The sequence below is a fragment of the Mesoplodon densirostris genome, chromosome 13, assembly GCF_025265405.1.
Source record: "Mesoplodon densirostris isolate mMesDen1 chromosome 13, mMesDen1 primary haplotype, whole genome shotgun sequence".
Classification (NCBI taxonomy): Eukaryota; Metazoa; Chordata; class Mammalia; order Artiodactyla; family Ziphiidae; genus Mesoplodon; species Mesoplodon densirostris.
In genome coordinates, this window is record NC_082673.1 from 48377562 (window position 1) to 48404891 (window position 27330).

Below are 27330 nucleotides of genomic sequence, written 5' to 3' on the forward strand. Positions count from 1 at the left end.
TCCTTTTATTTATTTTTCTTCCTTGATTGCTGTGGCTAAGACTTCCAACACTATGTTGAATAATAGTGGTGAGAGTGTACATCCTTGTCTTTTTCCTGATCTTAGAGGAAATGCTTTCAGTTTTTTACCATTGAGAATGATGTTTGCTGTGGGTTTTGTCATATACGGTTTTTATTATGTTGAGGTAGGTTCCCTCTGTGCCCACTTTCAGGCAAGTTTTTATCATAAATCAGTGTTGAGTTTTGTCAGAAGATTTTTCTGCATCTATTGAGATGATCATATGGTTTTCCTCCTTCAATTTGTTAATATGGGGTGTCACATTGATTGATTTGTGTACATTGAAGAATCCTTGCATCCCTGGGATTAATCCCACTTGATATGGTGTATGAGCCTTTTAATGTGTTGTTGGATACTGTTTGCTAGTATTTTCTTGAGGATTTTTGCATGTATATTCATCAGTGATATTGGTCTGTAATTTTCTTTTTTTGTAGTATTTGTCTAGTTTTGGTATGAGGGTGATGGTGGCCTCGTAGGATGAGTTTGGGAGTGTTCCTTCCTCTGCATTTTTTTGGAAGAGTTTGAGAAGGATAGATGTTAGCTCTTCTCTAAATGTTTGATAGATTTCACCTGTGAAGCCATCTGGTCCTGGACTTTTGTTTGTTGTAAGACTTTTAATCACAGTTTCAGTTTCATTACTTGTGATTGGTCTGTTCATATTTTCTATTTTATCTTGGTTCAGTCATGGGAGGTCATACCTTTCTAATAATTTGTCCATTTCTTCCAGGTTGTCCATTTTATTGGGATAGAGTTGCTTGTAGTAGTCTCTTATGATTCTTTGTATTTCTGTGGTGTCCACTGTAACTTCTCCTTTTTCATTTCTAATTTTATTCATTTGAGTTGTCTCCCTCTTTTTCTTGCTGAGTCTCACTAAAGGTTTTTCTGCTCTGTTTATCTTCTTAAAGAATCAGCTTTTAGTTTTATTGATCTTTGTTATTGTTTTCTTTGTTTCTAATTTATTTATTTCTGCTCTGATCTTTATGATATCTTTCCTTCTACTAACTTTGGGTTTTCTTTGTTCTTCTTTCTCTAGTTCCTTTAGGTGTAAGGTTAGATTGTTTATTTGAGATTTTTCTTGTTTCTTGAGGTAGCATTATATTGCTATAAACTTCCCTCTTAGAATTGCTTTTGGTGGGTCCCATAGGTTTTGGATTGTTGTGTTTTCATTTTCTTTTGTCTCTAGGTATTTTTTGATTTCCTCTTTGAATTCCTCAGTGATCCATTGGTTGTTTAGTAGCATATTGTTTAGTTTCCATGTGTTTGTGGGGTTTTATGTGGTTTTCTCCTGGTTGTTGATTTCTAATTTCAGAGTGTTGTCAATGGAAAAGATGTTTGATATTATTTCAATGTTCTTAAAATTACTGAGATTTTCTTTGTGGCTCAGCATTTGATCTATTCTGCAGAATATTCCATGTGCACTTGAAAATAATGTGTATTCTGCTGCTTTTAAATGGAGTTCTCTATAAATATCAATTAAGCCAAGCTGGTTTAATGTGTCGTTCAAGGCCTATGTTTCCATATTGATTTTCTGTCTGGATGATCTGTCTATCGATGTAAGTGGAGTGTTAAAGTCCCCCACCATTATTGTGTTACTGTCAATTTCTCCTTTTATGTTTGTTAACATTTGCCTTACATATTGAGATCCTCCTGTGTTGGGTGCATATATGTTTACAATTTTTTAATCTTCTTCTTGGATTGATGTCTTGATCATTATGTAGTGTCCTTCCTTGTCTCTTGTAACATTCTTTATTTTAAAGTCTATTTTATTGATATGAGTTTCGTTACTCCAGCTTTCTTTTGATTTCTCTTTGCATGGAATATCTATTTGCATCCCCTCACTTTCATTCTGTAATTGTCTCTAGAACTGAAGTCGGTCCCTTGTAGACAACATGTATATGGGTCTTGTTCTGTATTCATTCAGCCAGTCTATGTCTTTTGGTTGGAGCATTTAATCCATTACATTTAATTATCAAGGTGTATGTTATTGTTGCCATTTTGTTAATTGTTTTGGATTTGTTTTTGTAGATCTTTTTTCTTCCTTTCCTCTTTTGTTCTCTTCTCTTGGGATTTTATTACCATCTTTAGTGTTGTGTTTGGATTCTTTTTCTTTTCGTGTGTATATCTATTATAGATTTTTCATTTGTTGTTACCATGAGGTTTTGATATATCAGTCTATATGTATACATGATTATTTTATAAAGTTGCTGATTTCTTAATTTCAAATGCATTTCAAATATCTTGCATGTGTACCCCTCTCCTCTTATATTTACTGATTTTGATATAATATTTTTGTGTGGATGATTCTTACCTTTACTGTATGTTTTTCTTTACCAGTGAGCTTTCCCATTTTGTAATTTTCTTGTTTTTAGTTGTGATCTTTTCTCTTCTGCTTATAAAAGTTGCTTTAGCATTTGTGTAATTCTGGTTTGTGGTGCTGAATTCTTTTAGTTTTGCTTTGTCTGTAAAGCTTCTTATTTCTCCATCAAATCTGAACAAGAGCCTTATGGGTAGAGTATTCTTGGTTTTAGGTTTTTCCCTTTCAACATTTTAAATATATTGTGCCACTCCCTTTTGGCCTGTAGAGTTTCTGTTGAAAAATCAGCTGATAGTCTTATGGGGGTTCCCTTGTATGTTATTTGTTGATTTTCCCTTGTTGCTTTTAATATTTTCTCTTTGTCTTTAATTTTTGAGAATTTTATTACTATGTATCTCTGCATGTTCCACCTTGAGTTTATCCTGCCTTGGGACTCTCTGTGCTTCCTGGACTTGGGTGACTGTTTCCTTTACCATGTTAGGGATATTTTCAGCTATTATCTCTTCAAATATTTTCTCAGGTCCTTTCTCTCCCCCTTCTCCTTCTGGGACCCCTATAATGTGAATGTTGGTGTGTTTGACATTGCCCCAGAGGTCTCTTAAACTGTCCTCATTTCTTTTCATTCTTTTTTCTTTATTCTGTTCTATGGCAGTGATTTCCACCACTCTGAATTCCAGCTCACTGATTAATTCTTCTGCCTCATTTATTCTGCTATAGTTTCATTCTAGTGTGTTTTTCATTTCAGTTATTATATTCTTCTACTCTGTTTGGCTGTTATTTCTATTTTCTATCTCTTTGCTAAGAACTTCCTGTAACTTCTTGATCTGTGCATCCATTCTTTTCCAGAGTTCTTGGATCATCCTTACAATCATTACTTGGATCTCTTTCTTGAGTAGATTTCCTATCTCTACTTCACTTAGTTGTTCTTCTGGGGTTTTATCTTGTTCTTTCATCTGAAACATATTCCTTTGCCATCTCAATTTGTCTAAATTTCTATTTGTATTTTTATGTATGTAGTAGCTTAGTTACATTTCTCAGCCTTCTGTAGGGGATGTCCAATGTGCTTCAGTGGTACACTCCTCTCTCATCACCCAAGGGCCAGGGACCAGCTTGTCCCAGGGTAGTTTCTGACCTGCATTTGCAGACTCAGTTCCACAGGCTGCAAGATGGTATTTTCCTTCTTTTTGGTTTCTGCCCCTTGGTGGGGGAGGATGGTCTAGAGGCTTGTGCAGGCTTCCTGGCTGGAGGGGCTGGTACCTGTCCATTGGTGGGTGGAGCTGGATCTTGGCCCTCTGGTGGGTAGGGTGGTGTCAATGGCCATGTATAGAGGTGGCTGTTGGCTCAGGAAGTCTTTAGTTAGCCTGTCTCATGATGTGTGGGGTTGTGTTCTTGCCCTGTTGGTTGTTTGGCCTGAGGCATCCTGGCAGTAGAGCTTACAGGCTGTTCGGTTGTGTCAGGTCTCCATGCCAAGGATCCAAAATGTCTGCCTCCAGCCAGAGGTCACATAGGTAGCTGCTAGTCCACCACCATCTTTTATGACCCCAGAGGGAGCCACAGCTGTGCCCTGCTTCCCCAGGAGACCCTACAAGACCATCAGATATGTCTGGTCCATGCCCCTATGAAGTCACTACTTTTGCCATGGGTTTTGAAGTGCACGAGACCTTGTGTACATCCTTCAAGAGTGGAGTTTCTGTTTCCCCTAGTCCTGTGGCTCTCCTACAAACAAGTCCCACTTGTTTTCAAAGCCAACTGCTATGGGGACTCATCATCCAGTTGTTGGACCCTTAGGCTGGGGAACCTGGCATGAGGCTCAGAGCTCTCACTCCTGTGGGAGAACTTCCACCATATAATTATTCTCCAGTTTGTGTGTCGCCCACCCAGGTCTTATGGGATTTGATTATATAATGAGTTTGCTCCTCCTCCCTTATCATGGTTTAGTCTTTAAGTATTTGGATGTAGAATATCTTTTCTTGGTAGACTCCAGTCCTTTTGTTCAGCAGTTAGTTGTGGTTTTGGTGTGCCTGTGAGAGGAGGTGAGTTCAAGGTCCCTTTATTCTGCCATATTGCTGAAACTCCCCTGCTGAAACCTGTGATTCTCCAGTTTTAGATGCTCATTAACAACAGCCAGATGAAGAGATATGTACGGTGAGGTCCTGAACAAAGTAGCTGCTGTGGTTATGGAGTTTAGGGACCTGCACAATGGCATGTGGAAACGTTCTGGTTCCCCAACCTGGAAGCTCAATTTATTTATTTTTTTCTACAAAGTAAGAGAAAACAAATTTTCTATTTCCATAGTATATATATATATATTAGTATATAGTATATACTAGTATATTATATATATATATATATTAATATAAAACAGTTTCACACTCATAATTATTTTTTTCTACAAAGTAGGGGAAAACAAATTTTCCATTTCTGTAGTATAGTTTTTTTCTAAAATGTAAAGCTGTTTCACACTCATAAATGTGTTACTTTTCTGCCAAAAGCAGAAAACTGTTAAAATTTTTATCTTCACATAGCTGGGCTTATCAGTTGTCACAGAAACAAGTAGAAAATTTAGATTCAAATTACTGAGCTCATCATATGACTGCCATGGGCAGCCAAAAGCTGTGAAGTCAGACCATGTTCCAATAACAGATCCTGAAGTATATAAGGCACAATGTCTACCCTAAAATGTGGCTTCTTCCTTAAGCACTTTCTGTAAACCAGATCTATGGATTGGTAGATCAACATTCCTTTCCATTTCTGTTTTGAAATGTAATCATTTCCTGTACACCATCTATATCCAGGAGGCCTGTAGCATTGTAGTTAAACTTATGACTTTGCAGTCACATTTCCTGGGTTCAAATTCCTGTTCCAGTTACTCTGTGAACTGGGCAAGTTATTTAACTTTCTCATCTGTAAAATGGAGATAAAGACAGTGCCTCTCTCACAGGCTTGTTGAAAGATTAAATGAGATAACACACAAATTTCTTGGAAAGGTGCTTGACCCTTAAGAAATTCTTACTAAGTGTTATCTATTTCCATTTTTTTATCTTAGTGCTTATTCTTATTTGGTGGGACTGTCAATCACAGTGTCCTTCCCACCCTCCTACTGTTGCTGAACTATTCACCTAACAGTGCCCAGATGTTCTGTCCCTGATAACCTTACTAAGCTCCCCGAGCTGCCCTGGTGTTTTTCCTACATTTTCCCTGCTCATTCAGTTTTTCCTATTGTTTGCAAACCAGTAGCCCTAACATAATTTCTATCTGTGCTTGGAGGTGCCCTATATGCATAAGACAGCCTTTGGGTTCTATACTCTATACTCCAACCTGAAGGAACTCATTTCATCTTTATTTATGGTTTTTAAATCAAATAAAGAAGTGGGAAAAAATCAAATGTATGTGATACATTCAGTATATAAGACTCTCCTTGATATTAAAAATATTGCAGTGCCGGATTATGTTGGCTATGTCTTCTTGGTGTCAAAATATCCAGTGGATCAGTGTATTTCTTTAAGAGTAGCAATTTTTATTTTTCACATAATAGCTCAACTGATCATTACTTACACAGTGTTTTTGAATGTTTTATTAAAGTTAATGAGAACTATGCATATAAATGATAGTGTAAGATTTGGAGTTAGAAGATCTTAAGTTTTAGCCTCAGCTCTCCCTCTTTTCCTCTACTTTTCTTTCATTCATTCAATCGTTACTGGGCAATGCTTTTATTTGCCAGATCCTATTTTGGGGCCTAAAGATAGAAAATAAATAAGGCTTAATTAAGTCAGTACTATACACACACACACACACACACAGAATACAGGGAATGGAATGGAGTTCAGTTAAATTAAAGTTCATATTCTAGAGGGGGAGATAAACATGAATTAGAAAATAATTATATACGCTAATAAATGCTGTGATGTAAGTTTATATTAGGTTCTATATTCCAGTAGTATAAATCTGATTCAATCACTTATATGTTCAAAATCCTTCATTTGTTACCTATTGCCTGCAGATAAAATCTAGACTCCTGAGCATAGTATTACCTATCCAACTTCCTCTTACCCTTTTACCTCTGAAGGATACTGCTTCTAACTCCCCCAGCCCTCTGTCAGGAATGGCTTTCATCTCTCTTGTTTCAACCCAAGTTTATCCCTCCTATGAAGCATCTTCTGAATTTGGTTTGGCAGAGAAATATCAAAGCAGTAGGCATGGATTTTTAAAGTAGTTCTGTCATATGCAAGTTTTATAACTTTGGGTAGGTATTTATACTTTTATGCTTAGCTTATAGGGTTTTTGTGATAATTAATTAAATCACACAATTAAAGTACCTTACATGTGACAAATACATAATCAATAAATATTTTGCCTGAGTACCCACCACTCTCTCCACTTACCACATTATACTGAATAGTTTGTGGGTATGCTCCCCTACCTTCTATGAGATTGTAAGCTCTTTGAGGTCAGGGACTATACATCTTTACATAACTAGTGATTAATGCTTGATTCATGGTTAGTATTTAATAAACATTACTAAATTCCTATGGGGAAATAGAGGAAGATAAGTCTAATTCTACCTGGGATGTTGTGGAAACCTCCAGTTGAGTTGTAATTCATTCGAGTAAGTGTGGGTTAGACAGGGGACAGGTAATTCCAGGTAAAGGGAAAAGCAAGTACAAAGGCACACAACTTGAAAAAATTCTTGGGAATTTGTTACTGAACACAATTTTAAAATTTCTAAAAATATATATTGAATACCTACCATGCTCATATCTCAAACTACACTCTTAATCCCAACTGCTTGACTTGCTCCTTCAGCAGCATCCTCCATCTCAGGAAACGGCACCACCATTCAGCAATTGCTCCAACCAAAAAGTTTCAGAGGCTTCCATGATTATGCTCTTTCTCTGATAACTCCATATCTAAGCTCTTTTGTCTTCTCTGTTAAAGTATCTTCAAAATCTAATCACTTTTCAGTACTTCCAAATCTCCACCCTATTAAAGCCTCCATAATCTTGCATCTGGACTACTGCAAACCCCTCCATATTAGAGCTATTGAAGGCTTCAATAAAGTCATGATAAAGGTAAAAACCAAAGTTGATATTATTGTATGTATAATTAGCAAAAACTTGGAAAGTAATTGGAAATATTTAATGAATAAAATGAAGGTATTTAATGGCATGCATTTAAATGGAGAGGAGGGAGTCAGATTTCTAGTTTCTGGCTTGGGTAACTCCATGAGTAATGAGACTGTTAAATTATTTATGTTGAGAGTGTTTTATATATTAAAAACTTATTTTTTGTAATATTGGGGTCACTTTTAGTTATGAGAACTTGCTTATGAATATCTGTTGCTCTGGTGACATTTCTGTCTTTTCCCTTAATATTCTAAATCACTCCCAAATTGTTAAAAATATAATAGCTTGTACATTACCAAGACTTATATGGCTGTGAAAAAATTGATTCAGACTTCAAAAGAAAATAATATCATAGTAATAAGAGTAAATAAACCTAACAAAGGATTACAATATGCCAGATGCTATACTAGGTATACTTTCATTCACCAGTGCAGATCCACTGAGGTCAGGTCGCAAGACAGCAGTAGTCATGCACCAGACTATGGCCTGGCCCAATATCCGTGTGTACGTGCCCACAAATCCACAGCTGCTAAAGCCAGATGCATCTCAACTGCAGGAGCACTTATTGTCTGTACAGATGTTCTGCAGGCACTGAATTTAGGAAGCCATCAGCAGAGGTGTAACTCCACAGTTCATGCAGCTGTGAGGAGAGATTTCAGCTCTTCTTCTTTAGTCACAGCTCAGCTGAGCTCAGCTGTGGTTTCAACCTCACTTCTGCATGTGTTCCTCACACCAGAGCCTGCTCCAGAGGTTGCTGGGACACATGAGCTCATCAAGTGGGAGGGAGCTAAGGTGGTGATCAGAGTGAATGGGCTGCCCAGGTGGTAGCATGCAGGAGTGGTGATCTGGACATGCTTGTCCATTAGGTGGGAAGAAGCCAAAGTGGGGATTGTGGTAAGCAGGTCGCCCAGGCAGGGATGGGTGCAGAGGAGGCATTGGTGGTGTTGCATGAGCTGGCTCCAGCCTGAGCTCTTTCTAGTGCCTAATGAGGCTGCTGCCAGTGTGTGAGGAGAGAGGCTGCAGTGGCGGCCCCGCCCTTTGTGTGCCACTCAACAAAGGTGCTTCATTTCTATGGCGGTCTGTGCTTCTGCCATGAGCTTTCCCAGTTGCAGAGCTCCTCACTCTCATCCCCTCAGGCTGTCTCCTCACAGCCAACAGCAGTCCCCTCCCTGGGTCTGCTCTCCAAACCCCATGTTCCAGCCCCCAGCCCCCATGCACACTGGCAGACAGCCGTTTCAGGCTACTGCATACAGGGCTGTGGCATGGGCCATCTGTGTAGGTCTCAGTCTGTCCTACCTGCCACTGACAAGTTGCTGCACTCTCTTCTGAGCCCCCGAAGCTCCCCTTCTGTCCCAGCTGATCTCCCTGTCAGTGAGGGGGCTTCCCCAGAGCAGGAATCTCTCCTCACCTTCACCTCTCCACCAACGGGTCCCATCCCACTTCCTCTCCTCTTTCTTCTCCCTTCTTCCTTATTTCATCCTACCTGGCTACATGAGAATCTTTCTTGTCCTTTTAGGTTTCTGAAGTCCTTTGCTAGTGTTCAGCAGGTGCTCTGTAAGAATTGTTCCATTAGTAGATGTATTCTTGAGGCGTTTGTGGGAGAGATGAGCTCCACAACTTCCTACTCCACCATCTTGAGAATCTCTTCTTTCAACTTTAATAAGAATTTTTTTATTTGGGTGTGTCTAAGGGAGGACACATCCAAGGTCTTGTCTGAAGCAAGGTTTAATTCCAATTTTCACAAAATAGAGAGACTGAGTGAGCTGATCCCATGCCCCCACTGGAACAGCCTCAGGAGCTGGAACAGCTCTGGACTTTCAGGAGCTCAGCTGCAGGGAGTTGAGGGAGAAAATGAAGTCAGAGAATGTATGGTGGTAAAACAGCTACCCTTCTCCCCACTCCCCTTTTTTTTTAAACTAGCTTTTCTTTTCTTTTTATGATATGATAAAAGTTCCCATCTCCTTGATAGCTCATTTTTTAAATCACTGAATAATATTCCATTATGTGGATGCACCCAAATTACTTTTTCCATGTGCCTAATTAAGGATATCTTAGTTACTTCCATTTTTGGTGATTATGAATGAAGTTGTTTAAACATTCATATGATGGTTTTTGTATGGTCATAAGTTTTTAATCAGTTGAGTAAGCATGATTGCTGTATAAGAAAATGCCAAAATGTCTTCCAAAGCAGCTGTACCATTTTATTTTCCCACCAGCAATGAGTGATGTTCCTGTTGCTCTAGATCCTAACCAGGAATTGGTGTAGTCAATTTTGTTTTGGGTGGGAGGGGGTGAATTTTAACTATTATAATGGGTATGTACTAGTATCTCATTAAAATTTAAATTATTAACTCCCTATGACAAGCTATTAAAATATTTTCAAATGATTATTTAACATCTGTATATCATCTTTATTTTTTGTTATATTCACTAGTTTGTTGTATCTTTTAGATTGCACATATAAGTGATATCATACTGTATTTCTCATACATATGCACATCTTTATCCATTCATGTCTTGATGGCACTTATGTTGCTTCCATATCTTGGCTATTATAAATAATTCTAACATTGGGATGCACAAATGTTTCTGAATTAGTGTTTTCATTGTCTTTGAATATATAACCAGGAGGTAGGTTGTCTTTCGTTTTCTCAATGGTTTCCTTTGCTGTGCAAAAGTTTTTAAGTTTAATTAGGTCCTATTTGTTTATTTTTGCTGTTGTTTCCTTTGGCTTAAGAGATGGATCCAAAAATTTTTGCTATGATTTATGTCAGAGAGTGTTACACTTATGTTTTCTTCTAGGAGTATTATTCAAGAGACTGTCTTTTCTCCATTATATATTCTTGCATGTTTTGTTCTAGATTAATTGATCATAAGTGCATGGATTTATTTTTGAGCTCTCTATTCTGTTCCATTGATCTATGTGTCTGCTTTTGTGCCAGTACTATGCTGTTTTAATTACTGTAGCTGTAGCTTTGTAGTTTAGTCTGAAGTCAGGGAGCATGATACCTCCAGCTCTGTTCTGCTTTCTCAAGGTAGTTTCAGCTATTCAGCCTTCTCTGTTTCCATAAATAAAATAATTCCAAAAATTAATTCTTCTAATTCTGTGAAAAATGCCACTGGTATTTTGATGGGGATTGCATTGAGTCTGTAGATTACCTTGTGTAGTAAGGTCATTTCAAAGATATTAATTATTTTAATCCACAAACCTTTCCATCTGTTTGTGTGGTCATCAATTTCTTTCATCAGTGTCTTATAGTTTTCTGAGTACAGGTCTTTTACCTCCTTAGATAGGTTTATTATTAGCTATTTTATACTTTTTGATGCAATTGTAAATGAAATTGTTCATTAATTTCTATTTCTGATAGTTTGTTGTTAACATATAGAAATGCAACAGAATTTTTTCTATTAATTTTGTATCCTGCAGCTTTACCAAATTTATTGATGAGATCTAGTTGTGTTTTGGTAGCATCTTTAGGATCTTCTATGTATAGTGTCATGTCATCTGCAAACAGGGATGTTTTACTTCTTTATTTTCAATTTGAATTCCTGCTATTTCTTTTTCTTATCTGATTGCTGTGGCTAAGACTTCCAAAACTATGTTGAGTGATGAGAATGGGCACACTTGTCTTGTTCCTGATTTTAGAAGAAATGCTTTCAGCTTTTCACCATTAAGTATAATGCTAGCTGTGGGCTTGTCATATATAACCTTTATTATCATGAGGTTTGTTCCCTCTGTACCCACTTTCTTGGGAGTTTTTATCACAAATTGATGTTGACTTTTGTCTAAAGCTTTTTCTGCATCTATCAAGAGGATCATTTGGTTTTTATTATTCAGTTTGTTAATGTCATGTATCACATGGATTGATTTGTGGACAATGAACTATCCTTGTATCCATGGGATAAATCCAACTTAATTTTGATATATTCTTCTTTTAATGTACTGTTGGATTTGGTTTCCTAACATTTTATTGAGGATTTTTGCTTCTTTGTTTATTAGTGATATTGGCCTGTAATTTTTGTGTGTGTGTGATATCTTTGTCTGGTTTTGGTATCAGGGTTATTGTGACCTCGTTGAATGAGCTTGGGAGAACTCCTTCCTCTGCAATATTCTGGAAGAGTTTCAGAAGTGTAAGTGTTAACTCTTCTTTCAATGTTTGATAGAATTCTCCTGTGAAGCCATCTGGTCCTGGACTGTTGTTTGTTGGTAGGTTTTAATTACTGATTAAATTTCATTAGTGATAATCAGTCTGTTCATATTTTCTGTTTCTTCCTAGTTCAGTCTTAGGACATTGTACATTTCTAAAAATCTCTCTTTAAGGTTTTTTATTTTATTGGCAGGTGTTCATAGTAATGTCTTATGAGCCTTTGTACTTTTTCAGCATCTGTTGTAACTTCTCCTCTTCCACTTCTGAGTTTATTAATTTGGGCACTCTCTCCTTTTTTCTTGATGATTCTGGCTAAACATTTTTCAATTTTGTTAAATTCTTTTTGAAGAATCAGCTCTTACTCTAATTAATCTTTTCTATTGTTTTTATAGTCCCTATTTCATTTATTTCTGCTCTGATATTTATGACTTCTTCCCTTCTACTAACTTTGGATTTTGTTTGCTCTCCTTTTTATAGTTCCTTTAGGTGTTAGGTTATGTTGTTTTTTTGAGCTTTTTCTTGTTTCCTGACATAGGCTTTTATTGCTATAAACTTCCCTCTTGGACCTGCTTTTGTTGTATCCCCTAGATTTTGGATTATTGTGCTTTCATTTTCATTTAACTCAAGGTATTTTAAAACTTTATTTCTGATTTCTTCAGTGACCCACTGGTTGTTTAGTAGCATATTACTTAACCTCCACGTATTTTTGTTTTTTTAGTATTTTTTTTGTAGTTGATTTCCAGTCTCACAGTGTTGTTGTTGGAAAAGATATTTGATATGATATTTTTTTACATCTTTATTAGAGTATAATTGTTTTACAATGGTGTGTCAGTTTCTGCTTTATAACAAAGTGAATCAAATATACATAGACATATGTCCCCATATCGCTTCCCTCTTGCATCTCTCTCCCTCCCACACTCCTTATACAACCACTCTAGGTGGTCACAAAGCAACGAGTGGATCTCCCTGTGCTATGCAGCTGCTTACCATTAGCTATCTATTTTACATTTGATAGTGTATATATGTCCATGCCACTCTCTCACTTTGTCCCAGCTTACCCTTCCCCCTCCCCGTATTCTCAAGTCTGTACTCTAGTAGATTTTCATCTTTATTCCCGTCTTGCCCCAGTTTCTTCTCACCATTTTCTTTTTTATTCTTTTTTTCTTTAGATTCCATTTATATGTGTTAGCAAATGGTATTTGTGTTTCTCTTTCTGACTTACTTCACTCTGTATGACAGTCCCTAGGTAAATCCACCTTACTAAAAATAACTCAGTTTCATTCCTTTTTATGGCTGAGTAATATTTCATTGTATATATGTGCCACATCTTCTTTATCCATTCGTCTGTCTATGGACACTTAGGTTGCTTCCATGTCCTGCCTATTGTAAACAGAGCTGCAATAAACATATTGGTACATGACTTTTTTTGAATTATGGTTGTCTCAGGGTATATGCAGAGTAGTGGGATTGCTGGGTCGTATAGTAGTTCTATTTTTAGTTTTTTTTTAAGGAAACCCTATACTGTTCTCCATAGTGGCTGTATCAATTTACATTCCCACCAACAGTGCAAGAGGGTTCCCTTTTCTCCACACTCTCTCCAGCACTTATTGTTTGTAGATTTTTTGACGATGGCCATTCTGACTGTGTGAGATGATATCTCATTGTAGCTTGGATTTGCATTTCTCTAATGATTAATGATGTTGAGCATTCTTTCATGTGTTTCATGGCAATCTGTATATCTTCTCTGGAAAAATGTCTGTTTAGGTCTTCTGTCCAGTTTTGGATTGCATTTTTTCTATTTTTGATATTGAGCTGCATGAGTTGCTTGTATGTTTTGAAGACTAATACTTGGTCAGTTGCTTCATTTGCAAATATTTTCTCCCATTCTAGGGGTTGTCTTTTTGTCTTGTTTATGGTTTCCTTTGCTGTGCAAAAGCTTTGAAGTTTCATTAGGTCCCATTTGTTTATTTTGTTTTTATTTCCTTTCTTTAGGAAGTGGGTCAAAAAGGATCTTGCTGTGACTTATGTCATAGAGGGTTCTGCCTATGATTTCCTCTATGAGTTTGATGGTGTCTGACCTTACATTTAGGTCTTTAATAAATTTTGAGTTTATTTTTGTGTATGGTGTTAGGGAGTGTTCTAATTTCATTATTTTACATGTAGCTGTCCAGTTTTCCCAGCACCACTTATAGAAGAGGCTGTCTTTTCTCCACTGTATATTCCTGCCTCTTTTATCAAAGATAAGGTGGCCATGTGTGCATGGGTTTATCTCTGGGCTTTCTATCCTGTTCCATTGATCTATATTTCTGTTTTTGTGCCAGTACCATACTGTCTTGATTACTGTAGCTTTGTAATATAGGCTGAAGTCTGGGAACCTGATTCCTCCAGCTCCATTTTTCTTTCTCAAGGTTGCTTTAGTGATTCGTGGTCTTTTGTGTTTCCATACAAATTGTGAAATTCTTTGTTCTAGTTCTGTGAAAAATGCCAGTGGTAGTTTGATACGGATTGTATTGAATCTGTAGATTGCTTTGGGTAGTAGAGTCATTTTCACAATGTTGATTCTTCCAATCCAGGAACATGGTATATCTCTATATCTATTTGTATCATCATTAATTTCTTTCATCAGTGTCTTATACTTTTCTGCATACAGGTCTTTTGTCTACTTAAGCTGGTGTATTCCTACGTATTTTATTCTTTTTGTTGCAATGGTAAATGGGAGTGTTTTCTTAATTTCACTTTCACATTTTTCATCCTTAGTGTGTAGGAATGCAAGAGACTTCTGTGCATTAGTTTTGTATCCTGCTACTTTACCAAATTCATTGATTAGCTCTAGTAGTTTTCTGGTAGCATCTTTAGGATTCTCTATGTATAGTATCATGTCATCTGCAAACAGTGACAGCTTTACTTCTTTTCCAATTTGGATTCCTTTTCCTTCTTTTTCTTCTCTGTTTGCTGTGGCTAAAGCTTCCAAAACTCTGTTGAATAAGAGTGGTGAGAGTGGGCAACCTTGTCTTGTTCCTGATCTTAGTGGAAATGATTTCAATTTTTCACCATTGAGAATGATGTTGGCTGTGGGTTTGTCATATATGGGCTTTATTATATTGAGGAAAGTTCCCTCTATGCCTACTTTCCGGAGGGTTTTTATCATAAATGGGTGTTGAATTTTGTCGAAAGCTTTCTCTGCATCTATTGAGATGATCATATGGTTTTTCTCCTTCAATTTATTAATATGGTATATGAGGTTGATTGATTTGCATATATTGAAGAATCCTTGCATTCCTGGAATAAACCCCACTTGATCATGGTGTATGATCCTTTTAATGTGCTGTTGGGTTCTGTTTGCTAGTATTTTGTTGAGGATTATGTATCTATGTTCATCAAAGATATTGGCCTGTAGTTTTCTTTCTTTGTGACATCTTTGTCTAATTTTGGTATCAGGGTGATGGTAGCCTCGTAGAATGAGTGTGGGAGTGTTCTTCCCTTTGCTATGTTTTGGAAGAGTTTGAGAAGCATAGGTGTTAGCACTTCTCTAAATGCTTGATAGAATTCGCCTGGGAACCCATCTGGTCCTGGGCTTTTGTTTGTTGGAAGATTTTTTATCACAGTTTCAACTTCAGTGCTTGTTATTGCTCTGTTCATATTTTCTACTTCTTCCTGATTCGGTCTTGGCAGGTTGTGCATTTCTAAGAATTTGTCCATTCCATCCAGGTTGTCCATTTTATTGGCATAGAGTTGCTTGTAGTAATCTCTCATCATCCTTTGTATTTCTGCAGTGTCTGTTGTTACTTCTCCTTTTTCATTTCTAATTCTATTGATTTGAGTCTTCTCCCTGTTTTTCTTGATGAATCTGGCTAATGGTTTATCAATTTTGTTTATCTTCTCAAAGAACCAGCTTTTAGTTTTATTGACCTTTGCTATCATTTCCTTCATTTCTTTTCCATTTATTTCTGATCTGATCTTATGATTTCTTTCCTTCTGCCAACTTTGGTGGGTTTTTTTTGTTCTTCTTTCTCTAATTGATTAGGTGCAAGGTTAGGTTGTTTATTTGAATTGTTTCCTGTTTCTTAAGGTAGGATTGTGTTGCTATAAACTTCCCTCTTAGAACTGCTTCTGCTGCATCCTATAGGTTTTGGGTCATCATGTCTGCATTGTCATTTGTTTCTAGGTATTTTTTGATTTACTCTTTGATTTCTTCAGTGATCACTTCGTTATTAAGTAGTGTATTGTTTAGCCTTCATGTGTTTGTACTTTTTACAGATCTTTTCCTGTAATTGATATATAGTCTCATAACGTTGTGGTTGGCAGTTACTTGATGTGATTACAATTTGCTTAAATTTACGAAGGCTATATCTGTGACACAAGATATGATCTATCCTGGAGAATGTTTCATAAGCACTTGAGAAAAATGTGTATTCTCTTGTTTTTGGATGGAATTTCCTATAAATATCAATTAAGTCCATCTTGTTTAATGTATCATTTAAATCATGTGTTTCCTTATTTATTCTCATTTTGAATGATCTGTCCATTGGTGAAAGTGGTGTTTTAAAGTCCCCTACTATGATTGTGTTACTGTCAATTTCCCCTTTTATGGCTGTTAGTACTTGACTTATATATTGAGGTGCTCCTATGTTGGATGCATAAATATTTACAATTGTTATATATTCTTCTTGTATTGATCCCTTGATCATTATGTAGTGTTCTTGTTTGTCTCTTGTAATAGTCTTTATTTTAAAGTATATTTAGTCTGATATGAGAATTGCTACTCCAGCTTTCTTCTGATTTACATTTGCATGGAATATCTTTTTCCATCCCCTCACTTTCAGTCTGTTTGAGTGCCTAGGTCTGAAGTGGGTCTCTTGTAGATAGCATGTATACGGGTCTTGGTTTGTATCCATTCAGCCAGTCTGTGTCATTTGGTGGGAGCATTCAATTCATTTACATTTAAGGGTTTTATCGATATGTATGTTCCTATTCCCACTTTCTTAATTGTTTTGTGTTTGTTATTGTAGGTCTTTTCCTTCTCTTGTGTTTCTTGCCTAGAGAAGTTCTTTTAGCATTTGTTTTAAAGCTGGTTTGGTAGTTCTGAACTCTCTCAGCTTTTGCTTGTCTGTAAAGGTTTTAATTTCTCCATCAAATCTGAATGAGATCCTTGCTGGGTAGAGTAATCTTGGTTGCAGGTTTTTCTCCTTCATCACTTTAAATATGTCCTGCCACTCCCTTCTGGCTTGCAGAGTTTCTGCTGAAAGATCAGCTGTTAACCTTATGGGGATTCTCTTGTGTGCTATTTGTTGTTTATCTCTTGATGCTTTAATATGTTTTCTTTGTATTTAATTTGTGATAGTTTGATTAATATGTGTCTTGACATGTTTCTCCTTGGATTTATCCTGTATGTGACTCTCTGTGCTTCCTGGAGTTGATTAACTATTTCCTTTCCCATATTAGGGAAAATTTCAACTATAATCTCTTCAAATATTTTCTCAGTCCCTTTCTTTTTCTCTTCTACTTCTGGGACCCCTATAATTCAAATTGTGGTGCATTTAATGTTGTCCTAGAGGTCTCTGAGACTGTCTTCAGTTCTTTTCATTCTTTTTTCTTTCTTCTGCTCTGCAGTAGTTCTTTCCACTATTTTATCTTCCAGGTCATGCATCCGTTCTTCTGACTCGGTTATTCTGATATTGATCCCTTCTAGAGTATTTTTAATTTCATTTATTGTGTTTTTCATCATTGCTTGTTTCCTCTTTAGTTCTTCTAGGTCCTTGTTAAATGTTTCTTGCATTTTCTCTATTCTATTTTCAAGATTTTGGATCATCTTTACTATCATTATTCTGAATTCTTTTTCAGGTAGACTGCCTATTTCCTCTTCATTTGTTGGGTCTGGTGTGTTTTTACCTTGCTCCTTCACCTGCTGTGTGTTTTTCTGTCTTCTCATGTTGCTTATCTTACTGTGTTTGGGGTCTCCTTTTTGCAGGTTGCAGGTTCGTAACTCCTATTGTTTTTGCTGTCTGTCCCCAGTGGCTAAGGTTGGTTCAGTGGGTTTTGTATTTTTCCTGGTGGAGGGGACTAGTGCCTGTGTTCTGGTGGATGAGGCTGGATCTTGTCCCTTTTGGTGGGTAGTTTCATGTCAGCTTGTGTGTTTTGTGGTGTCTGTGGCCTTATTATGATTTTTGTCAGCCTCTCTGCTAATTTTGGGGCTGTGTTCCTGTATTCCTAGTTGTTTGGCATAAGGTGTCTGGCACTGTAGCTTGCTGGTCATTGAGTAAAGTTGGGTGTTGGTGTTGAGATCGAGATCTCTGGGAGATTTTCACTGTTTGATATTACGTGGAGCTGGGAGGTCTCTTGTGGACCCGTGTCCTGAAGTTGGCTCTCCCACCTCAGTGGCACAGTCCTGACACCTGGCTGGAGCACCAAGAGACTGTCCTCCACATGGCTCAGAATAAAAAGGAGAAAATATAGAAAGAAAGAAAGAGGATAAAATAAAATAAGGATAAAATAAAATAAAGTTATTAAAGTAAAAAAAATAATTATTAAGAAAAATATTTTAAAAAGTAAAAAACAAACAAAGAAAGAAAACGAATGGACAGAACCCTAGGACAAATGGTGAAAGCAAAGCTATACAGACAAAACCTCACACAGAAGCATACACATACACAGTCACAAAAAGAGGAAAAGGGGAAAAAATAATCTCTCTTGCTCCCAAAGTCCACCTCCTCAATTTGGGATGATTCATTGTCTATTCATTTATTCCACAGATGCAGGGTACATCAAGTTGATTGTGGCGCTTCAATCCGCTGTTTCTGAGGCTGCTGGGAGAGATTTCCCTTTCTTTTCTTTGTTTGCACAGCTCCCGGGGTTCAGCTTTGGATTTGACCCCGTCTCTGCGTGTAGGTGGCCTGAGGGCGTCTGTTCTTCGCTCAGTCAGGACGGGGTTAGAGGAGTTGATTCCGGCCTCTGGCTGACTCAGGCCGGGGGGAGGGAGGGGTATGGATGTGGGGTGAGCCTGCGGCGGCAGAGGCAGGCGTGATGTTGCACCAGCCTGAGGCGCGCCGTGTGTTCTCCTGGGGAAGTTGTCCCTGGATCATGGGACCCTGGCAGTGGCGGGCTGCACAGGCTCCTGGGAGGGGAGGTAGGGATAGGGACCTGTGTTTGTACACACGCTTCTTGGTGACTGAAACAACAGGCTAGCGTCTCATGCCCATCTCTGTGGTCCACACCGATAGCCGCGGCTCACGACCATCTCTAGAGCTCCTTTAAGCAGTGCTCTTAATCCCCTCTCCTCGTGCACCAGGAAACAAAGAGGGAAGAAATAGTCTCTTGTCTCTTGGGCGGCTCCAGACTTTTCTCAAACTCACTCCAGGCTAGCCGTGGCACACTAACCCCTTCAGGCTGTGTTCACGCTGCCAACCCCAGTCCTCTCTCTGGGATCTAAGCTCCAAAGTCAGAGCCTCAGCTCCCAGCCCCGCCCCTCCCCACCCCAGCAGGTGAGCAGACAAGCCTCTTGGGCTGGTGAGTGCTGATCAGCACCGATCCTCTGTGTGGGAATCTCCCCGCTTTGCCCTCCGCTCCCCTGTTGCTGTGCCCTCCTCCGTGGCTCTGAAGCTTCCCCCTCTGCCCTCCGCAGTCTCTGCCCGCGAAGGGGCTTCTAGTGTGTGGAAACCTTTCCTCCTTCACAGCTCCCTCCCAGTGGTGCATGTCCTGTCCCTATTCTTTTGTCTCTGTTTTTTTCTTTTTTCTTTTGCCCTCCCCAGGTACGTGGGGAGTTTCTTGCCTTTTGGGAGGTTTGAGGTCTTCTGCCAGTGTTCAGTGGGGGCTCTATATGAGCAGTTCCACGTGTAGCTGTATTTCTGATGTACCTGTGGTGAGGAAGGTGATCTCCGCATCTTACTCTTCCGCCATCTTCTCCTGTCTCGCATTGTTTACTTTAGATCTCCAGAACTTATACATCTTACATACCTGAAATTTTGTACCCCTTGAACAACATCTCCCCATTTCCCCTTCCCCCCAGCCCCTGGTTACCACAATTCTACTCCAATTTATATTCTTTGAGTACACTGATTTTTCTTTTCAGTTCTCAACCCATATTATTTCTTGCCTCCTACCTTTGTAGTTGGCATTTCCTCTGCCTGGAATACTCTTCCTCTTTACAGATCTGCCCTCACTAACCCTTATTTTTCACTTGTGTAGAAATGTCAGTTCTTCTAAGAAGCCTTCACTTCTTCCAAGAAGGTTTCCCTATGTCCCTATTCCCCTAATATGTGGATTAGTTTTCTTTTCTACATTCTCTCACATCACCCTATGTCCCTTAGAATTGCCCTCATCACACTGTATTTGGCTGTTCAATTGCTACATCCTCCATCAAAATTATAAGATCAATAAGTTGTCTACATATATTCTTAGCACAAAACTGTATAGGCGCATAGTAAGATCTTGATACATATTTGATGAAAAAATAGATGAAACTGTTATATGTTAAATGACAAGTCATGTTTTTTTTTTTAACTGAAGTATAGTTGATTTACAATATTGTTAGTTTCAGGTGTCTAGCAAGCAAAGTGATTCATATATATATATATATATATATGTATATATATATATAGATTCCTTTCTATTGTAGGTTATTACAAGACAATGAATATAGTTCCCTGTGCTATACAGTAAATCTTTGTTGTTTATTTTATGTATGGTAGTGTGTATGTGTTAATTCTGTACTCCTAATTTATCCCCCACCCACTATTTCCCCTTTGGTAACCATAAGTTTGTTTTCTATGTTTGTGAGTCTATTTTTGTTTTATAAATAATTTCATTTGTACTATTTTTTAGATTCCACATATGTTATATAATATATAATATTTTTCTCTGTCTGACAGTATGATAATCTGTAGGCCCATCCATATTGCTGCAAATGAAGTTATTTCATTCTTTTTTACGGCTAACATTCCATTATATATACATACACACACACAGTATCTTTTTTTTTTTTTTTTTTTTTTTTTTGCGATACGTGGACCTCTCACTGTTGTGGCCTCTCCCGTTGCAAATCACAGGCTCCAGACACACAGGCTCAGCGGCCATGGCTCACAGGCCCAGCTGCTCTGTGGCATGTGGGATCTTCCCGGACCGGGACACGAACCCGTGTCCCCTGCATTGGCAGGCGGACTCTCAACCACTGCGCCACCAGGGAAGCCCCCACAGTATCTTCTTTATTCATTCATCTGTCAGTGGACATTTAGGCTGCTTCCATGTCTTAGCTATTGTAAATAGTGCTGCTATGAACATTTGGCATGCATGTATCTTTTCAAGTTAAAGTTTTCATCTTTTCCAGATATGTCCCCAGGTGTGGGATTGCTAGGTCATATGGTAACTCTATATTTAGTTTTCTAAGGGACTTCCATACTGTTCTCCTTAGTAGCTGCACCAAGTTACAGTCCTACCAACAGTGTAGGAGGGTTCCTTTTCTCCATACCCTCTCTTGCATCGATTATTTGTAGACATTTTAATGATTACTATTCTGACCAGTATGAGGTGACACCTCATTGTAGTTTTGATATGCATTTCTCTAATAATTAGCAATAATGAGCATTTTTTATGTGCCTATTGGCCATCTGTATGCTTTCTTTGGAAAATTGTCCCTTTAGGTCTTCCTCCCATTTTATGATTGGGTTGTTTCTGTGAAATTGAGTTGTATGAGCTGTTTATATATTTTGGAAATTAAGCCCTTGTCAGTTGCATCATTTGCAAATATTTTCTCCCCTTCTGTAAGTTGTCTTTTCATTTTGTTTATGGTTTCCTTTGCTGTGCAAAAGCCTTTAAATTTGATAAGGTCTCATTTGTTTATTTTTGCTTTCAATTTTATTGCCTTGGGAGACTGACCCAAGAAAATGTTTATACGATTTATGTCAGAGAATGTTTTGCCTATGTTTTCTTCTAGGAGTTTTATGGTGTCATGTCTTATATTTAAGTCTTTAAACCATTTTGAGTTTATTTTTGTGTATGGTGAGAGGTTCTGCTCTAAGTTCATTGATTTACATGCAGCTGTCCAAATTTCCCAACACCCTTTGCTGAAAAAACTGTCCTTTCCCATTATACCTTCTTGCCTCCTTTGTCGAAGATTAATTGACTGTGGTGTGTGGGTTTATTTCTGGGCTCTCTCTTCTTTTCCATTGATCCATATTCTGTTTTTGTGCCAGTACCACACTGTTTTATTACTGTAGCTGTGTAGTATTCTCTGAAGTCTGGGATGGTTATGCCTCCTGCTTGGTTCTTTTTTCAGGATTGCTTTGGCAGTTCTGAGTCTTTTATGGTTCCAGATGAATTTTGGGGTTATTTGTCCTAGTTCTGTGAAAAGTGCCATTGGTAATTTGATAGGGATTGTGTTAAATCTGTAGATTGCTTTGGGTACAATTGCCATTTTAACAATATTAATTCTTCCAATCCAAGAGCATGTGATATCTTTCCATTGCTTTGAATCATCTTCAATTTCCTTTATTAATGTTTATAGTTTTCAGCTTATGAGTCTTTCACCTTCTTGGTGAGATTTATTCCTAAGTATTTTATTTTGGGGGTTGTGATTTTAGAAAGTATTGTTTTTTGGGATTTTTTTTTACATTCTTTCTGATATTTCATTGTTGTAAAGAAATGCAACTGACTTCTGTATGTTAATCTTGTATCCTGCTACATTACTGAATTAATTTATCAGTTCTAGCAGTTTTTGTGTGGAGTCTTTAGGGTATCATACAGTGTATCATCTATATATAATTACAATTTTACTTCTTCCCTTCCAATTTGGATACATTTTATTTCTTTGTCTTGTCTGACTGCTGTGGCTAGGACTTCCAATACTGTGTTGAATAGAAGAGGTGAGAGTGGGCAACGTTGACTTGTTCCAGATTTTAGCAGGAAAGCTTTCAGCTTTTCACCTTTGACTATTATATTGGCTGTGGATTTGTCATAAATACTTTTTACCATTTTGAGATATGTTCCCTCTCCATCCACTTTGGTAAGAGTTTTTATCATGAATGGATGTTGAATTTTGTCAAATGCTTTTTCTGCATCTATTGAGATGATCATGTGGTTTTTGTTTTTTCTTTTGTTTATGTGGTGTATCACATTGATTGATTTGTGTGTGTTGAACCATCCTTGTAAGCTTGGGATGAATCCCACTTGGTCATGGTGTATGATCATTTTCATGCATTACTGGATTTGGTTTGTTAATATTTTGTTGAGAATTTTTGCATCTATATTCATCAAAAATATTGGCCTTTAATTTTTTTTTCTGGTGGTGTCTTAGCCTGGTTTTATTATCAGTGTTATGGTGGCTCATTAAAATGTCCTTGGGAGTGTTTCCTGCTCTTCAATTTTCTGTAAGAGTTTGAGAAGAATTGGTGTACATTCTTCTTTGTATGTTTGCTAGAATTCACCTGTGAAGCCATCTGGTCCTGGACTTTTATTTGTAGGGAGTTTTTAAATTACAGATTCTATTTCAATTCTAGTGATCAGTCTGTTCAAATTATCTATTTTTTCTTGATTAAATTTTGGAAGGCTGTATGTTTCTAGAAACTTGTCCATTTCTTCTAGGTCACCAAATTTTTACATATAATTATTCATAGTATTCCCTTATTTTTTTTTGTTGTTGTTGTTATTCTGTAGTATCAATTGTCATGTCTCCTTTTTCATTTCTTATTTTGTTTATTCAGGTTTTCTCTCTTTTCTTCTTGGTGAGCCTGGCCAGAGCTTTGTCAGTCTTGTTTATCCTTTCAATGAATCAACTCCTGGTTTTACTGATTTTTTCCTTTTTTAAAAAATTTTTATTTTACTCATTTCCTCTCTAGTTTTTATTATCTCCTTCCTTCTTCTGACGTCAGGTTTTGTTTTTCTTCTTTTTCTAATACTTTTAACTGGTTGGTTAAGTTGTTTATTTAAGATTTTTCTTCTTTTTGGAGGAAGGCATGTATTGCTATAAACTTCCCTCTAAGAACTGCTTATTCTGTATCCCATAGACTTTGTATGGCTGTGTTTTCATTGTCATTTGTCTCAAGGTATTTTTTAATTTCCTCTTTGATTTCATCATTGACCCATTGGTTTTTTAGAAGCATGTTGTTTAATTTCCATGTAATCATTTTTTTCTCATTTTCTTTTCTGTGGTTAATTTCTAGTTTCACGTTGTTGTGGTCAGAAAAGATGCTTGAGAAAATTTCTATAGTCTTAAATTTGTAGAGGCTTGTTTTGTGCCCTAGTATGTGGTTAATTCTAGAGAATGTTCCATGTGCACTTGAAAAGAATGTGTAATCTGTTTTTTTTTGATGTAATGTTGTGAAAATATCAATTAAGTCTAACTGTCCTATTGTATCACTTAGGATCTCTGTTGCCTTATTGATTCTTTGTCTGGAAGATTTGTCCATTGTTGTGAGTGGGGTGTTAAAGTCTCCTACTATTATTGTATTCCTGTTAATCTCTCCCTTTATGTCTGTTAGTATTTGTTTATATATTTGGGTGCTCCTATATTAGGTACATATACGTTGATAAGTGTAAAATCCTTTTGTATCTATCCTTTTATCATTATATAGTGTCCTTCTTTATCTTTCTTTATGGCCTTTGTTTTAAAGTCTATTTTGTCTGATATGAGTATTGGGACCCCCACTTTCTTTTCATTTCCATCTGCATGAAATATCTTTTTCTATCCCCTGGCTTTCAATCTATGTGTGTTATTTGCCCTAAAGTGCATCTCTTGTAAGCAGCATACTGTACACTCTTGTTTTTTATCCAACCTGCCACTCTGTCTTTTGACTGGAGCATTTAGTCCATTAACATTTAAGGTAATTATTGATAGACATATATTTATTGCCATTTAAAACCTTATTTTCCCATTGATTTTGTATTTCTTCTTTGTCCCTTTTTTTTTCCTTTTGTTTTTCCTTTCATCATTTGATGATTTTCCTTTTGTATTATACTTATGTTCTCTTTTTGGTTTTTGTGAATCTATTGTGTGTTTCTGACTTGTGGTTACACTGTTTTTCAAGTATGTTAACTCCTTCCTATATATACTTTCCTTAGACTGGTAGTCATATAGGCTCAAACACATTCTAAGGAAAAAAAATCCACATTTTCTTACTCTCCTCCCCCACATTTTATGGTTTTGATGTCCTCTCTTACATCTTCATGTTCTTCTTTTTGCTATTCATTGTGGTTTTCATCACAGAAAATGATGTCATCATTTCAAAATCAAAATGTGTCATCACATTTTCTTTCACAGAAAATGTTTTTGATTTTAAAATATTTTGATTAAAATTTAAAACATTCTGATTAATTTTGATTAAAACATTTCATTAAAATGTTTTAATCTGTGTACTGGCTTCTTTAAGTGATTTATTTTCCAGTTGTAATGGTCTTTTTCTTATAGATTCTTACTTCTTTTCTATTTAGAGAAGAGCTTTCAATATTTCCTTTAGGGTAAGTATAGCATTGCTGTATTCTTTTAGTTTTTGCTTGTCTGGGAAGTATTTTATCTCTCCTCTTCTAAAGGGTAATCTTAATGGGTAGAGTATTCTAGTTTGCAGATTTTTCCCTTCCAGGACTTTATATATATATCTTGACACTTGCTTTTGGCCGACAGCGTTTCTGTAGAGGAATCAGCTGATAGTGTTATGGGGGTTCCCTTGTAATTAACTCTTTGCTTTTCTTTTACTGTCTTTAGAATCTTCTCTTTGTCTTTAGATTTTCCCATTTTTATTATAGTATGTCTAAGTGTAGGTCTGCTTTGGTTTACCTTGTTTGGGACCCTCTGTGCTTCCTGTACCTGGATATATGTTTCCTTCTTTAGGTTTGGGAAGTTTTCAGCCATAATTTCTTCAAACATATTTTTGATCCCTTTTTGCTTTCTTTCCTTCTTGGAACCCCTATTTGGCATAGGTCGGTATAGTTTATATTATCCCATAGGTCTCTTTTATTGCTTTCTTCTTTTTTTTAATTTGGCTTTCTGTCTTCTGTCTTGATTGGACGATTTCCATTATTCCTTTTTCCATTATTACAGGTCACTTATTTGTTCTTCTGCATTATTCATTTTGCTATTCATTGACTTTAGCTCAGCTTTCATCTTGGCAAATGAGTTTTCTAATTTTTCTTGGTTCCTCTTTCTAGTTTCTAGTTTCTTTTTTCTATACTCTGCATTTCCACTGATACTCCTTCTTTATTCCTTCAGTATTTTCATTATCTCCTGTTTGAAATCAGTGTCTATCATATTGAAAAGGTCTGCTTCATTGTTTCTTCTTTCAGGGGAATGCTCTTGGTCTTTTAACTGGGAGTGGTTCCTCTGCTTCATTTTGCTTTTATTTCTCTCTGTGAGTTTAGGAGAAGCAATTATGTACTTTGGTCTTGGAGTGCTCTTTATATGTGGGAGCATCCCTGTGTAGCTTGTATGGATTTAGTATATTTGGTCTGAGGACTTTTTTTAGTATGCACGCCTGGCACCTCTTTCCTCAGCATGTGCTGGTCATTATAGCCTTGATAGGAGGTATGCAGATGTGGCTGCTGGTGCCCAGTCCTGGGGTTCTCAGTGGTGGCAATGGCTCAGCAATGGCCCTGGGACACAGGATGGGAGCAGAGGTGGCTCACAACTACTCCTGGAGTTTGGGCAGGTGGCAGTGGGAGCTCTCAACCACTCCTGGGATCTGCAAGGGTGGCAGTGGTGGCTTGCAACCACTCTTGGTTTGCAATGACTCCTGGTATCTGGAAGGGAGGTGGCAGGGGCCCACAACTACTCCTGGATTCCAAGAGGGAGACGGCAGAGACCCATGACCACTCCTTGGGTCCGGGAGGGAGGAGGTGGGGTCCTGTGACCATTCTTGTGTCTGTTTGGGTAACTATTTTTATTTTAAACACCTGAAATTGTTCTTCCTTTTTGAATACATGTATGCATGCACAAACAAACCTGTTCAAGCATTTGAGCAAAATGTTAAAAATTAAAAGATATAATAACAAACAAAATTGAAATGATTTGCTTCTCTTTTGTTTGTTCTTACTATTTTAGATGATGGAAAATTGTCCTTTGAAGAATTCAAAGCATATTTTGCAGATGGTGTTCTGAGTGGAGAAGAGTTACATGAGCTCTTCCATACCATTGATACACATAATACCAAGTAAGGAACTTTTTTTTAATCACTACATTCTGTAAACAAAGTAGAGGGGGCATGAACAAGTACATACGAATGAAACAGAGAGGGAGTAAAGCTGCAGAGAACACATTTTGTAACACGCCTATGTTCAGTTCTGAGATAGCGTCTAACAATCGAAATGCTGTGAAAAACTGAATTTTGAACTGGAAAATAAAGATCTTCTGTAGGGAGTTCTCATAAAGAGTTTGAAGAATTAAAACAAAGCATAGGTTATAAATAATTCTAATTCTGCCATTAATAAGAAAGTAGAAATTTACCTTGTTTCTTAGATTTCATCTCAGTTTGTTTCATTTAAAAATTGTCCTAAAAGTCCATTTTTATATTACTGTAGTAAAATAGGAAATTGCAGCAATTATCTGGACAATTCAGATGTGCTGAGCTCCAAATCAGTGTTACCTGTAGGTAATGCAGGACACAGAATTTTCTCTGAACAATCAATGTATATAGTGATCTGCTTGATTTATTTTCAAATCTAGCAAAATAAAATATGAGCTCTGAAAATTTGTAGGTTTAGTTGGTGGATT

General features: G+C 37.1%; 1 protein-coding gene across 1 annotated transcript in view; it reads left to right on the forward strand.

Moving 5' to 3' along the window:
- Nucleotides 1–27330, forward strand: part of NECAB1 (N-terminal EF-hand calcium binding protein 1) — a 232355-nt gene that overhangs the window by 18595 nt on the left and 186430 nt on the right. The window contains exon 3 of the mRNA XM_060116144.1: nucleotides 26662–26770. Coding sequence (XP_059972127.1) covers nucleotides 26662–26770 — 109 coding nt within the window. The remainder of the gene's footprint in view (nucleotides 1–26661; nucleotides 26771–27330) is intronic.